This window comes from Rhinichthys klamathensis, unplaced genomic scaffold (assembly GCF_029890125.1).
Source record: "Rhinichthys klamathensis goyatoka isolate OS25496 unplaced genomic scaffold, OSU_Roscu_1.1 h1tg000056l_1, whole genome shotgun sequence".
NCBI classification, from domain to species: Eukaryota; Metazoa; Chordata; class Actinopteri; order Cypriniformes; family Leuciscidae; genus Rhinichthys; species Rhinichthys klamathensis.
Genome location: NW_026606601.1, coordinates 913,192 through 928,442, shown reverse-complemented (window position 1 = coordinate 928,442; position 15,251 = coordinate 913,192). Strand labels below are relative to the sequence as shown.

Genomic DNA, 15,251 nt, shown 5'->3' with positions numbered 1-15,251 from the left:
CTATTGCCTCACACACACATCCTGCCAACCTATGTATATGTATAGTGCAGGTGAAGCATCTTGTGTATATGGATACGGCTTATAAGACTCGTTCACAGAGCTATAAACTCATGATCACATAAATAAAAAATGCAACAAAGTATGACAGTTGTGGTATAATTGTTAATGCACATGTTCCAGACAGTGAGGTGCTTGTGTCGTAAATGTAAGTTAATAGGCCCCTTATTTTTATGCTTTTCAACTAATAACACCTTCAAGACTCTCTCTTGCACATGCCAATACATTTGACAACTCGAGGCAAATTTCCTCCCCCTTCCTCCTTCACAACAGGAGAGATGCAGTTAATGGCATATATCTAAGGATCCTCAACAGGGATGAACACACATACTTTTAAAATGACACCTCTTTATAGCATTTTTTTTTAACAAACAATTGGACATCTGGGTTGAATTTGCCAAATCCTTAACTTCTTCCAACTGTTCAAACTCCCATAATCTCCTAAAAGTAAAGCCAGAGTCACATGAGCAGCTGTATAGAATCTATGTAAAGATCTATACAATGACTCTCAATAGCACTGAACAGAAAATGTAGGAATTTTCATTTAAAGACATGAAACGTCACGACTTTAAAACGCAACAGCATGCAATAGAAAATAAAAAAGGATGGGACTTGATGTAATGCATCAAGAATTGATTGATCTAAACTTAGGCTATTATATTAATGGTTAACATTATTTTCCCCGCCCACGTGACCTTTAAGAGTCTGAGATAATCAATTATGATGAATAATGATGACAATATAGATGAACGTGCACTGACGATTTGTGAATAATAAGACCAGAAATATTTATTAAAAAAGTACTCTACAGTTCAGTTTAAAAAAAGAAAAAAGAAATGAATACTTTTATTCAGCAAGGATGCATTTTATTGATCAAAAGTGACAGTAAAGACATTTATAAAGTTAAAAAAAGATTTCTGTTTGAAATAAATCCTGTTCTTTTCTATTAATTAAAGAATGCTAAACAAAAAAAAAACATCACAATTTCCACAAAAATATTACGTTTTGCATCATTGTAATAAATGTATTATTATTATTAAATCTAATATTAAAATAGAAAACAGCTATTTTAAATTGTAATAATATTTCACAATCTTATGCATTTTAGTGAGCATAAGGGACTTCTTTTAAAAACATTCAAATATTTTACCAACCCTAAACTTTTGGGCCGTTGTGAATATATTAGCGATCTTCTGCTTTCCATATAATATACGTGTGATTATAAACATGGAACAGTACTTAAGCACAGCGCTCTCTCTACTCTAATAAAAGCTTAATCCAGTTCATTAGTAGACTGTCACAACTCAATGTACTACAGCTTTACTACCCTTATTAAAAATGCCTGCACATCCCTCCTTCAACACACACACACACATCTAAAACCTCACCTCTTCATGAGCCTGTGTAAACATCCTCCCCACTAATAAAGAGCCAAACGTGTTTATAAGTGTTGAGCGGCTGTGTTCGGGAGCCCAGACCTGCTCTTTTAATACGAGCAACAGCTATAAATTCCAGCGTGATCATAACCCACTGTTTCCCAACATCACTGGGGCCAATTAGTCTGGAAATGGCTATAAGTGCTAGAGCGAACCCCTTATAGGACCCTGCATTTCTGTCGGTCCACCTGATCCGTCCACAGGGCATGCCCTTCTCTCTGGACGTCATCCGAACTCTCTCCGCAGCTCATGGCACATCTCCCACACCTTCAGTCTTCTCAAAAGAGCCTTTTGTTCGGAGAAAGAAAGGTGGGTTTCTGTAACACCGCTCCGAATAAGCCATTATCCATCTCGGCATATGGACTAGGGGGGAATCTGGTGCCATATGGCAGGGGGGGGGTGAGATACGTCACCTGGCACGGTGTAAATGCAGACCTGGAGGCCCACATTAGGGGATCCAGGATGTTGTGGGTGGACGGAGGGTTTGCATGTGGTTTTGTAGTAGGGTGTGGGCGACATTGGACAGGGCCACTGAAACCTGACTAACCAGGAGAGGATCTTTCTCATTCACACACTGCTAAAGTGATCCCTGACTGGCCCGCAGCCAACACAAACCACTTTAAGAGCCGAGATGGGACTTTTCCACTGACGACTTTATCTGTTGGAGATGAAACGGAAATGGAGACTTACTTAGATCGTCGAAATGCGTTTCAATCCCATCAGCTCCTGGGACTGAGCAGATGAGACGGGCTTTCAGGAAGGTGCTCCACTTGTTGACCAAGCAGCAGTGACCGCCATCATCGTTCTGTAAACACACACACACACACGCGGTTTGAGCCGAAATCAAAGAAATAGCTGTATTTAATTCATTGCAAGCCCCTCCGCAGCGGGAGAGAGAGGAACAAACAGCCAGGAAAAGTTAGCTGCGAGAAGACAAGATTGCAAATAGTGTCTCGTCTGATTCACAAAACACACCCATCTGGTCTGATGGCCGGCCAAATTTTAGGAAGAGGTGGCTGAGGAATCCTGATTTATCATCTGACTTCAAATCACAACCTATTTGTTTGGGAGGTATATATGAAGGGATAGTTCACCCAAAAACAAAAATGCTGTCATTATTTATTCATTGTGTCATACCAAACTGGTTTCACTTACTTTCTTCCATGGAATGCAATACTATTTTCCATACAATTAATGGGGATTGGTGCTTTCAAGCTTCAAAAAGGACATAAAAACACCATAAAAGCATAATTAAAGTAGTCTGTGTAAACTAGCTGTTAACTGCTGTGAACAGGAAAAGTTTAACCAAAATCTTCTTCAGACTTCAGTTAACACATTTCTTAAGATAAACTGTAAGATTATCATAAGAATTTTAAAGGAAAAGTTCACGCAAAAATGAAAATTGTGTAATCATTTACTCAGTTGTTCCAAACCTGTAAGAGTTTGTTTTGTTGAACACACACACACACACAAAAAGAAGATATTTTGAAGAATGTTGGTATCCAGACAGTTGACAGGAGCCATTGACTTCAATAGTAGAAAAAAAATACCATGGAAGTCAATGGCTTCCATCAACTGTCTAGTTACCAAAATTTTTCAGAATATCTTTTTTTGCACATTGGAACACCTTGAGGGCGAGTAAATGATCTGGGTGAACTATCACTTTAAGAACAGTTCTTAATAAGAACATTTAATTTTTTTTCTTAAAAACAAAATGATAAACTTTGAAGATGTTTGATTGTATGACAGGTCTTGTCGAAGACTTGGTGATCAGCTAAATTAAAAATGTTCCAAAATCAATTGCACTCTCAGATATTATAATAATAAATGTGCACAAATTTATTTTTCACAAAAAAAAAAGAAAGAAAAAAAGTTGCAATTGGCTTGAGTGAAAAAATATATTCAATTTCTTTCTTTTATTAGATTAGATATACAATAATATTAAGAGCATTCTTTTTAGGATTTCAAATTCAATTCTTCAAAGTTTTTTCTTTAGAACATTCTTAAGAAATGTTTCTGGGAATAATACATTTTCTCTTAAGAATGCTTCATGAATCCCCAGATCAGTCCCATTTGTGAACGGATCATTCAGACTGGTTTTGTGAACTGGATCAATTATTCACTGAAAAGAACAATTCATTAATGATCTGGACATCACAGCTGAATTAATACAGCTAGATTTTCAGTGAGTAATGGCTTAAATTTTAATCCGTTCCTTACACAAACTCTCGTATGACTTTAGTAGATTTGGAATATAATGCACAAAGAATATGGACAACTTTAAGGTGCTTTACTGTAATTTTGTAGCTTGAATTTCCCAGTCCTCATTCATGTTCATTCAAATTCACCTTTTGTGTTTCCCAGAAAAAAGAATGTCATACAGGTTTGGAATGTGATGAGTAAATAATGAAAGAAACTCTCCAAACTATTCAGATTCAGCTAAATGAGTTGTATACGACAAACCATATACATGATATGAATGATCATACCTCAGGCTAATTCTGCATGCTTCATCTTTAATTGCATGACTCTTGTTATTAATAAAAGCTAAAGATCTTTGTGAAAGGGTGGATGGTGACCAGATGGGTTCAGATGTGAGATGCAGAATGGCTGGTTCTCCGGAGTGTGATCCATAAAGCCCTGAGTGCAGGGGTGTGTTTGCATGCTAGGTCACCACATGACCCCGACTCATAAACAAAGACCTGGGGGGCCGCACGACAGAGACCACGCACTCATATAAACACACCCGTAAACACAAAACAGAAAGCGGATAAACACAAAAACTCACCCACACAAACACACATGTAATGTCACCACCATGTGGTTCCACATATGAAACAGCTCAATGAACAGATGCATAGTAAAATGCACACGCACAAATCCATTTGTAAAGACACACACACAAAAACATTTTGTATATAGACTACCATTTAAAATTTGGGGGTCATTAAGATTTTTTTAAATGTAATTACTACTTTCATTAAGCTACGAGGAAGCTTTAATTTGATCAAAAAATGTATAATGTTCTGAAATATTTCTAATTAAAATATCATAGAATTCATGAAAATATTAAGCAGCACAACCGTTTTCAACATTGTTAATAAAAATAAATGTGTCTTGAGCAGCAACTCAACATATAAGAATGATTTCTGAAGGATCATGTGCCACTGAAGACTGGAGTAATGATGCTGAAAATTCAGCTTTGCCATCACAGGAATAAATTACATTTTAAAATATTTTAGAATAGAAGAGAGTTATTTTAAATTGTAATAATACTTCACAATATTACTGTTTTACTGTATTTTTGATCAAATAAATGCAGCCTTGTTGAGTATAAGAGATTTCCTAAAAACATTAAAAAAAAAAGTCTTACTAGAAACACTATAAAAATTACTCAAAAAATCATAAAGCTTTAAAGACTTATATATAGCACCATATAAGACATTTTGGAACTTTTATTGTATTGCATAGCAGGCTGGACATTCTGCAAAACATCTTTTGGGTTCCATAGAAGAAAAAGAAAAATCCAAACCCTTTAACATTTTTTTAAACCAATTAATTGACCCATTTATGTGGGTTTTGTACAGTTTAGCTATGTTTGTGGGGAACTTTTCATTATTTAACCCTCCCAATACAGCTAAACAAGAACAAACCCACAAGCTTACATTAAGCCCAAGAAGATGCACCACAAACCCCTGAGTTTACCCCAGTGGCCCAAGCCTGCCGCTCGAAGTTTGTTTTCATTGCCCTGCTCAATTTGCAGCTGTGGTCTGGCGCTATTTTCATTAAGAAAATGTGGTTAAGCTCCACGCTCTGGACAAACCGCTTTGGTGCTAATAAATTAGCAATCTTTTCCATAGTACGCTCTGGTAAAGAAACTCAGTCATACTCAGAAGGGCTGACCTGACAGGTCAAAAGGTCACAGGTTCAGGGGTCACATGGATAGAGAGACGTATTGTAAGCAGGGAGGTCAAATATGTGTGGATTTCAGCACGTCAGCGGCAAGCAAACAAAAATGCCACAGTCAAGTATCCACAAACCACAGCTCACTCGCTCTCGGCTGTAGCTGGAATCTCTTCCAGAAATGCTGAATGGTATGGAATGTCTCAAACTTTGGGTTGTATTCATCAAATGCTATTTTAGGTCAGAGATTTAAGCTCACCAGGCAGATTCGGCCGATGCGTGACTGTGATTTAGGGCTCTGGCCCATCTCGGAAGACTTCTCACGGAAGAAAAAGTAGAGTTTGTCATCGTTTTTCTCATTGCTGTCAGGGATAAGGTGCACATGGACAAATGAGGGGTCTAAGAAAAAGAGAGAGGGAGAGAAAAATGTAACATGCAATGGCATTTTACAAATTGCACGATTCAACATTTATCAGCCTTTTCATAGTAACTGAGAAACTACACGGAATCATTAGGACTATTTAAGTGACCTGCAAAAAAGCAAAAGGTAATTTAAAAAAATGGATAACCAGATAGAGCACTAATCAACAAACACTTTCTCTAGACAGACAGATAGACAGACAACTACTCATATCCACTTATTTGACATATTTACCATTCAGCCATCTTGAGTTGTATTGGTCGGTACGCATGACTGCGTTTTTCCCCAAAGTTCGGAAAATAGCAGAGTCTGTTCCCATGAAGTCAATATACACCCCTGCATACAGTTCTCCATCTAAGAGATACAGAAACAGAGAGATACAAAGAAAAAGACAAATGTAAGAATCTGCAAATGTGAAAGAATGATGCATTTGATTTATGAGCTTTTATCCCGTCTATGATGAAATGTCAGCCACACCCAAAGTCTAACACCGTTCTTTCAACATCTGTGCAGAGATCCATCAGGACACAGATAAAGAGCATTTAACTGATCAACTGTTCAACTTGCAGTCAACTTACAGGGACAATCAGTCAAAATATATATATATTTTTTTTTATCAAATAAAATACATTAATAACAATCATTTAACTATGTGCATATTAATATGACACCGTTCAATGATATAAAGCTTGGCTTGATGGCAACTGCCAACTTACACTATACACAATTATGCACAGGATTGATGCCCACTGGGTTTCACATGCGCTGGTCATTATGCATGTGAGGGGTTATTATTGCCTCTGGAGGAATTTGTTCCTTGTTAAGTAGTGTGGAGGTCAAGTGTGTGTGTGTGTGTGTGGGTGTGAGTGTGAGTGTGCAGAACCCAGTTGCAGGCCATTTGAGCAGGTGTCTCAGTGTGTAGTTGGCAGAGGCCATGGCTGTTAAGGAGGGGCCGCAGAACCACAGCCAGGCGGAGCTCTGTCACGGCCCTCAAGATTAATTCCTTCTCTGAGGTATCCAGAGCACAGAGCCTGCCCGTTTTTGCCCACACTTGCTTCTGTTTACAGCGGGAGATACAAGTTCAGTTTGTAGAGGAAACGGGCTGGATGTAGAATGAGTTTGTTGAAACAGTCTATTTGCTCTGCCCGTTGGCGTTTTTTCCAAAGGCAGATCAAAACTGTTGATTCTTAGGGGAAGTCTAGGTGCCAAACTGTCAGAACGTCTTGTAAATTTAACCAAACAACTCTAATATATGAGGTGGTGGTTAAATACAACCAGGCAGGCAAGCACTAAAGAGTTCTTTCAAGGACTGGCATGCCAAATTGTTTGCAAAAGCTTCCTTGTCATGTTTGTTTGTGGCTTTTAAGGTCGTACCTCGTGTAAGCCTGTGATAAAGTGGTTTTGCTAGTTGTGGGCTTTGCTAAGCTGTGCTGATTAGATGGTTTAGTCAGTTGTTTTCCTAGTCAAGGGTTATGCTGAATTACCTGCTGTGTAAGTCCTGCTAAATTGGGGTTTTGTGCTGTTGTTTGGTCTTGGCTGATGACCCGCTAGTTTGGAGATCGTTTAGTCAGGAAAAAAAAAAAAAACTAATATACAAAACTATTTTGTCAGAAAATACTATGGATTTCCACACTCTAACAAACTAAAATTGATTAAGGAAAACATTCTTTAACATACTTTATTCAAATACACTGACACAAATGCTTTGCTAACATGATAATATTCAGGCTGCTAGCTATGCACATTTTTAAAGAAAAAGACTTTCAGATAAAAGAAAGAAAAAAGCAAACCAACAAATGCAACACCTACTTGAAATGACAAGTAAAATCAAGCTTATTTAGCTAGCAGCATCTACGTGGAGATTTAAAATGCTTCAGGTTTTCAGTGCTTGTTTGATGGGCTGCACAATTTGGTACAAAAATGTGTGACAATCAGTATGACTGTCAGTATAAGCTCCTCACGTGTAAACATGCAGAACATACATTTATTTAATAAAAAACAGCATTTGCAATATTATAATTACACTAAACCATATTGCGATTTCGGTTTTATTTAACTTAATAGTGCGGCTCTATTTCTATGTTTCATACCTAATTTAACTACAAGGAGCCAAATAAAACAAAGCCTTCTCTTTGCTTCTCTGTGAATATGGAACATATCTAAATGTGAAAAGCTTTTGTCCCCTCAAGCACTATTCTGAAATGACCCGTTACCAATGATCTATAAACCTTTGAGTTTGGTAGTGCATGAAGAGTCGCAGTGAGAAGCATCGTTAGAAGGCTTGTTAAAACACACCGTGCACTTCATTGATTCGCATGGTTCAATATAAACAGCTTTCACTGCCATCTGAGTTCTCCATTAAGAGTTACTCAAATCATGGATTGAACGTTTCCAATAAAACACATAACTAATAATCCCATGGTTTCTCCATTTAATTCAATTTTCATTTAGTTAAATTCTTTTCACCATCTTATGGGAAAATGCTGTGTTGCTTCATGGAATGCAGGAAAAAAAGAACAATGCTTAGGAGCTAGTCACTTTTTTATGGCAGCAGTTGAGCAATAGTTCTCTGAATAAAGCGAGTTGTTCTGATTAGTCATTTAAAGAGAGTTCACAAGATGCCGTTTTTTGGAGCAGGACACTGCATGTTCAACACCCAACTCTCTGAAGTGGAAATATATTTTCCACCATTTTGAAGGGACTTACTAATCAAAGCAGAGACGCTGTTCAGTTTTGGATCATATGGGCACTTTCCCTTCCCAGAATCCTCTCTGCCAGGCTCCAAATGGAACACGTATTCCTGAAAGGACAATTGAAAGCAAAGATTAGATCCCTCTGTCTTACAATCAATAATTCAGAAAAAACTACACTGTAGTCTTCAGTCCTCAAATCCCTATAAAACATGACATGGACTTAGGCAACAGGGTTAGGCATGTGATGAAAAAGACTATGATGCACAACAGTAAAAGAGAGAAGCAATGATGCAAAATTAACTAATCTCAGAGTTGGATCTCTGAATATAATGCGCAGATATAAAGTTTCACTATCCAAACTTCTCTACTCGTCCGTAGCCTGCAACGCCTGTCTAATCCTGCACCGCGAGCGTGGCGGAATGGCTTACTGACACCGGCCCATCCCAGCATCCCTCGGGCATGATATAGAAACACTGACTGACAGGTATTTGGATGTGCGATTTAGGAATTGCCACGAGCGTGTTCTGACATGCCCCGAAGACTCGCCATCAGCCAGATCCTTAGTTTTCGAACCCGAGATTTTACTTTACTGTCAAAGATGCAGATGGAGGAGTGGAAGACATTTCTCATTTCATCTATCAACATTCATTTAAAGGAGAGCGGAAAGGCTGTCAAAATATTCAGTGCTGTCCAGCATTAACAGGTTCCATTTCACCCGTTATTAAAATCAACACTGCAGAAACAATGGCGCTGGCAGATCCTTGCCTTTTAAGTGCCTTAAATTAGAAATGTTGGTTTGTAAAATTTGCAACAGACTCCCTATATTATTCTGTTTGGCAGAGGTGATAGAATGGAAATTATAGTGAACTAAAAATATTTTGCAACAAACTTTTGCGAGAATTACCTGAATAACCTAAGAAAAGTTTGTAAATGCCTCATTTCATACATGTGTTTGCCATCAATTCATGCCAATTTTGTTTTTCTCTCCACCCTCACTATGTTGTTATTATTATTATTAATATGTTTATGTGTTATATGTATATGTACAGCTCACAAGAGGGTCAAGCGCTTTTTCTTGTGATGTGAAATGTAGGACGGCTGAAGTATTTGAGTAATGTTTAGCTCTGAAGGTCTATTATTTCATCTGCTTCTTTGTGTTTGCTCTAAATCAACTGCCTGTGTGTGGTGTGTGTGTGTGTGTGTATTTAGCATTTACTTCGATGGTAAGAACATTAAAGGTTATGTATTGCAAGTTAGTTAATCATAAAGAAATAGTGAGGTCCCGGAAAAAAAATTGAGAGTTGCGAAATATCTTACAAATTAACTTGAAAAGTTAGGTTTGCAGGTAGAACTTCAAAAGAGAGAAACATTTAACAAGCTAAGGCACTACAGAAGAACAGAAATTAAACAAAGATCAGCAATTAGCCATTAAGACATACTAAAACTAAAAGAAAGTGACTTAATGCACAAAAAACAAGATGTGCGCCACAGACCAAGGCTTTAAAAAAACATGTTAGAAAGACATGACAGAGTCAACAACAACAACAACAACAACAACAAAACTCCAGACATCAGACAGATGAGACGGAACAGGAAAAACACAGAGGAACAAAGAGCATGCAGGTTAATGCATCTTTAGACAACAGGGGAGCCAGCAGCAGACGTCCACATCCGTGTCCCACCTGTAGTCCTGTCTCATCAAACACGATTTCAGGTTCAGCTGCACGACTAGTTCTTCCTCTGGTCTGGGGCATCTGGAGATGCATGGCCGTCTAAAACACAACATAGTTGCATGATCTATGATGTTACCCACTTACCAAGTAAGGTCCCCCTTTTTAGCACCAGCCCATAAGCTAGGCACTGTGACCTTTAACCCTCAGAGAAACCATATTCATTACATGTATATGTCTCTATGAATGCTTTTGCAAGTGAAACAGCAGCTCTGTTCCAAAACTTGGTGAGCTGAGATTCTGCAAAAAAATTATACATTGTAAAAGTGTAAAACAAATACATACACTATTCACTAAAGAGCTCTTATGCTCACCAAGGTTGCATTTATTCAATAATCAATAATAATATAAAAAATGATAAATAATATAGGCTATATATATGGACAATAATCATGTGTGCTATGTATTTTTAAGCTTCGGGAAGTGATCTCCTGTAAACAGTATAAACCAGCCTAAGGTGGTTTCAGTTGTTCAAAATGGTCCCCCAGTCTTGACTAGCTGGTCAGCCAGCTAAAAAGTGTCTAAAACCCCTATAAAACCATCAAAACAGTCTAACGAAGCACCTGGTTTACTGTATACTGTTTTCATCATGTCCACACGGTTCACTAAGTTGAGGAAGAGAGTTAGTGTGCGAAAGATATTAGGCACTATAGATATCTTGAAGTGTAAATCAAAACCCGTCTGGGATTGTGGTGTCATGTGTTCAAGTCAAGGGTGTTATCGTAGCGTGCTGCTGTCGAATGGTTTGACCATTATGGGTTGCACAGCTGGCTTTCGGAAAACCCCAAAAATCAACATTGTGAGTCAGCACGTCTGCTGCGGCCACATGTGTTTCTTTCAACATACTGTCTTGGGTACAGTCTGAATGCAAAGCCTGGACTAGCACGCCAAAGACCTGCTGCAGTTGGCCACATCTGGATGTCTTTGGGTTAATGTGTGTCTGTATGTGTTAGACATGATGTGTGTCATGCTCATTGGCACAGACATTGAGATGTTTGCCTGGCTGGAGGACTTTGTGGACGCAGTCTGTGACCCAGGTTTCCTGTCTAGAAAGAGCAGGGTGTTAAGGGGTATATCACATCACCTCTCAGCTCTTGTACCAACATTCACACGCGGAGGGCATTAAAAGGATGTGTGCCAGTTACAAATTCCTGGGAAAAGTTGAGGCAATTCCTTATGATGGGAAATAGACCTCCAGCACCATACTGAGACGCAATAATGGGAGCTCCCATAGCATAACACCCTACATAATACTGCTTTCAGAATTAAATCTGGGAAATTATAGGAATAATTCTGTCATTATTTACTCGCACTCAATTCCAAACCCATGAGACTTTCTGAAGAACATGGAGGTATTTTCCATACAAGTAGTGACTACAGCTGTTAATCTCTGAATCTAAAAAAAAACCCGGACTGAATCATTGAATCATTGAGTCAGTGAGTTAAATCAAAGACTTTAGATATACAAAGATGGTGCACTCATATTACTACTAAAATATACAATTTATGGTACAGTGCATGTCTGATTTTGTTGCTGATTTGAAATATGTTATTTAATTGAGAGTTCGGCAAGCAGTTTTTGAGATTCCAGGATTTCCCCCATTCAAATAGATAGTACTTGGTCTTAGATGCCCGGAATAGCTGCCCGGATATGGTGCAAATATGGCCGCCAAGTGAACAGACTTTCCTTGAAAGGAACAAATCTGTTCACTCTTGTTTGTGAAATGAATCAACTATTTCACTAACAAGAACCATCTAAATTCAACATTTTGAACAGCAGTACAAAGGCATTTAAATGTAGTTGATTCAATAAATGGTTCATCATAAATTATTATCAGTAAACACTGACATTTAAATCTGTCAGAAATAAAACTTTGTGAAGGTTTGAGATAAAGTTGCAAAAATAATTTACATTTTCGGGTGAATTATTTCTTTAAGAAATGCATCGCTATATAGTATTAGTATAGGTGTGATTTTATAAGTGTGTGTGCGCGTTAAAGAATAAAAAGTATATAAACGGTATTCCAACTTCTGACTTCTATTAATTCTATACTTTAAACGTCCCTGGACCGTCATTAGAGAACAAGTGTTGTGTTTAGAGAGACAAAGTGCTAGCTGTACAAGCAAGGGTCCTAAAAAGGCAACGAGGGTCCACAGAGTGATGCCTGGCTCGAGCGAAGAAACTCAAGCTCCTCAATTAAAGAGTAAGACTAAACAGGAGAGAGAGTTATAGTGCGCTGGGGAAGGCAGCTGTGAGGGTGAACGCCAGCCAACACCTGGAGGGTTTTTACGGGAGGAAGGAGGTCACACAGGGGGACGATGAGTGACTAATCACAGTTGATGGACTGTAAGAGTCGGTAATGGATAGATTTGTGGAGAAATCTGGAAAAGGCGTATCTACAAATACAGGAAGAACACCTGTGCCTCACAGGTATCCAGGTGTACCCGCTACCTTTAAGACACACCTCTCATGCCCTGTTACCCCACTCTCAGAAAGGCCATTTACCATTGGCTTGCGTCCTCTGTTGACATAAGTGCATATTGGGTTGTAGGCGCCCGTCCCACACACGTACAAGTGCGTCCTGTTCCATGGCTCGATCAGACGGATGAAATTACCACACTCGCCCTGAGAGAGGAAACAATCACGTTAACTATTTTCACACATGCCTATGACAGACTGAACAAAAGACCCATTAGGCCAGACATAAAAAAGCCAGTGAATTTACAATGTGAGTTTTGTGGCTTTTAGCTCATGTTAGTGCTATGTGCTACATGCTACCGCTAAATAAACTTTAAGAAGATATAAACATTTGAAATTTAGTCCTAAACCTCTGAGAAAATGGACCAAAATTTTGATTGCAGTATGCAGAGGAGTTTGGTCCAAAAACAAGAACTGTAACAATGCCAGAAACATAGAATGCTAGTGTGCATACACACATGCTAATGTTTCACCATAGAATTCAGGTATTCGGGTAGCTAGCTATAAACCTGCCAGAGTTTTAACTGATTTCAAACAAATACTTTTCAAACTGTTGCTCCACTCTCGCTGTAGTTGACCTAAGAGAAAATAGCTGAAGAATACTTTGTAATATGATAGTTTATCATAACACTTAATATGATGCAGATGCGCCATTTATTTTGTTCTGACGAACACTGCCTTTCAAAAGTTTGTGGTCGGTAAGATTTATTTGATCAAAAATACAGTAAAAACAGTAATATTGTGAAATGTTATAACAATTAAAACAGTTGTTTTACATTTTATTATTTCATTTAGTCTGGTGATGCAAAGCTGAATTTTCAGCATCATTCCTCCAGTTTGCAATGTCACATGATCCTTCAGAAATCATTATAATATGTTGATTTGTTGCTCAAGAAACATTTCTGAATATTATGTTGAAAACAGTTGTGCTGCTTAATATTTTTGTGGAAACAAAATTTTAGTTTTTTTCAGGATTTCTCTGATGAATAGAAAGTTCAAAGAACAGCATTTATTTGAAATAGAAATATTTTTTAACGTTTTAAATGTCTTTAACGCATCTTTGCTGAATACATGTACTCGTTTCTTTCAAAAAACTTCCTGTTTCATATAGGAAGAATAACCCAACTACTTCTTTGTCTTTAAACTCAGTACTGGAAGTGATTTCAGCAACCCTATGTTAAGTTCAAAAGAGTCAAATCAGCTATCAGAAAAGTACTTCTAGAGAGCTACATGTGGATTCATTTCACAGCAAGTATATTCAACATTATGAATAATTCATGAGCTGTGGTAAAACCCATAATGTCCACTACCATACCTGACACTAAGTACCATACCAGTGCACAACCCAACACCCCCTTCCCTGCAGATGTGCAGATGATCAGGTGAAGCTCACAGTTTCTTTACCAGACCACTAAACCACACACCCAATTCCATATGTCCGCAAATCCAGGAATTTGACTGGTTCGAGTTCGTTTCATGCTGGATCTAGCATCTGTTTTACTTTTCTGAATATCTATGATGAGTGCATCTGTGTTTGTGTGTGGTGTCTGACCAGGAAGGTTGAGGTTTGTAACACATATATTTGACCTCAGCACTATTCCTAAACCTGAATATCTCACTTTCACTTCATTTATATCAGCATTTATATAGCTTTTTTTTTGTTGAGCTTGAGGGATGTAGACCCTGACCAAATGGTTTTATACATGCAGTGCATTTGTAATGACATTTACAGCTAAAACCCAAACTATAAGCAGATTTCACATGCAAAGCCATAGAGTTTCATAAGTGAGAGCTGGCTGGAGTTGAGTTAAGATGTCTAAACAAAAGATATTTTGCGAGCAAATGTAGACCAACTGTAAACTGAGAAACTGGTTGTGTATATTGTCATAACACTTTCTGTAACAATTCTTGGAGGTCTTAAAAACAAATTAGACAATATTTAGTTCCAGTCCTGTAATTTGATGGGTTCCAAGAGTACTATTCTTCGTTTACACCCCATTCCTGATCAGAGTATGAGAGCAGTGCGGAAGCAAAGAAATTGAAAAAGACGGCACTCACGTTTGTGTCTTTGCCACTTAAAATACACTCCGTCTTCCTCTGCGGGGAAACAGGCCAGTGTATCTGATAGAGAAAGTACGAAAGAGAGAGAGGGGTCAATCCCATTTGTCACAACAACGACACACTATCTCAGAAACAATCCCATTTAACTCAACAACCTTTCACCATAATGAGCTGAACTAGCCAGGGAATGTTCACCCTGCATTTTTATAAGGCCCCAGGGTTCCCCCCATATCCAGGCTTTAGTTTTATAGAATTTAATAGTCAGTTTCCTGCATTGCTGTGAGCTAATCAGTAAAAAGTAACAGTGATACAGGAATGACCCTTGGAGCCTGTTGTGATTTAGGTTATGGCTTGTGCTTGTCCAGGAACTAAAGCCAAAACAGGGTGAACAGTGTGAAAAAATTAAATACAAGCCTTAAAATTTAAAACAAAAAAAACAAAAAAAAACAAAAAAGTATTAATAATTAATTA

General features: G+C 38.0%; 1 protein-coding gene across 3 annotated transcripts in view; it reads right to left on the bottom strand.

Annotated features, from left to right (window-relative positions):
- sema3fb (sema domain, immunoglobulin domain (Ig), short basic domain, secreted, (semaphorin) 3Fb) overlaps positions 1-15,251 on the bottom strand; it is a 149,038-nt gene that overhangs the window by 8,673 nt on the left and 125,114 nt on the right. For 2 of the 3 annotated variants that reach the window (XM_056248593.1, XM_056248592.1), the window contains exons 4-10: positions 14,778-14,840; positions 12,747-12,866; positions 10,193-10,282; positions 8,524-8,617; positions 6,052-6,171; positions 5,656-5,795; positions 2,184-2,298 (exon numbers count right to left, since the gene is read on the bottom strand). In XM_056248593.1, the coding sequence (XP_056104568.1) occupies positions 2,184-2,298; positions 5,656-5,795; positions 6,052-6,171; positions 8,524-8,617; positions 10,193-10,282; positions 12,747-12,866; positions 14,778-14,840 (742 nt within the window). The remainder of the gene's footprint in view (positions 1-2,183; positions 2,299-5,655; positions 5,796-6,051; positions 6,172-8,523; positions 8,618-10,192; positions 10,283-12,746; positions 12,867-14,777; positions 14,841-15,251) is intronic. The other variant, XM_056248594.1, reaches the window with a different exon arrangement.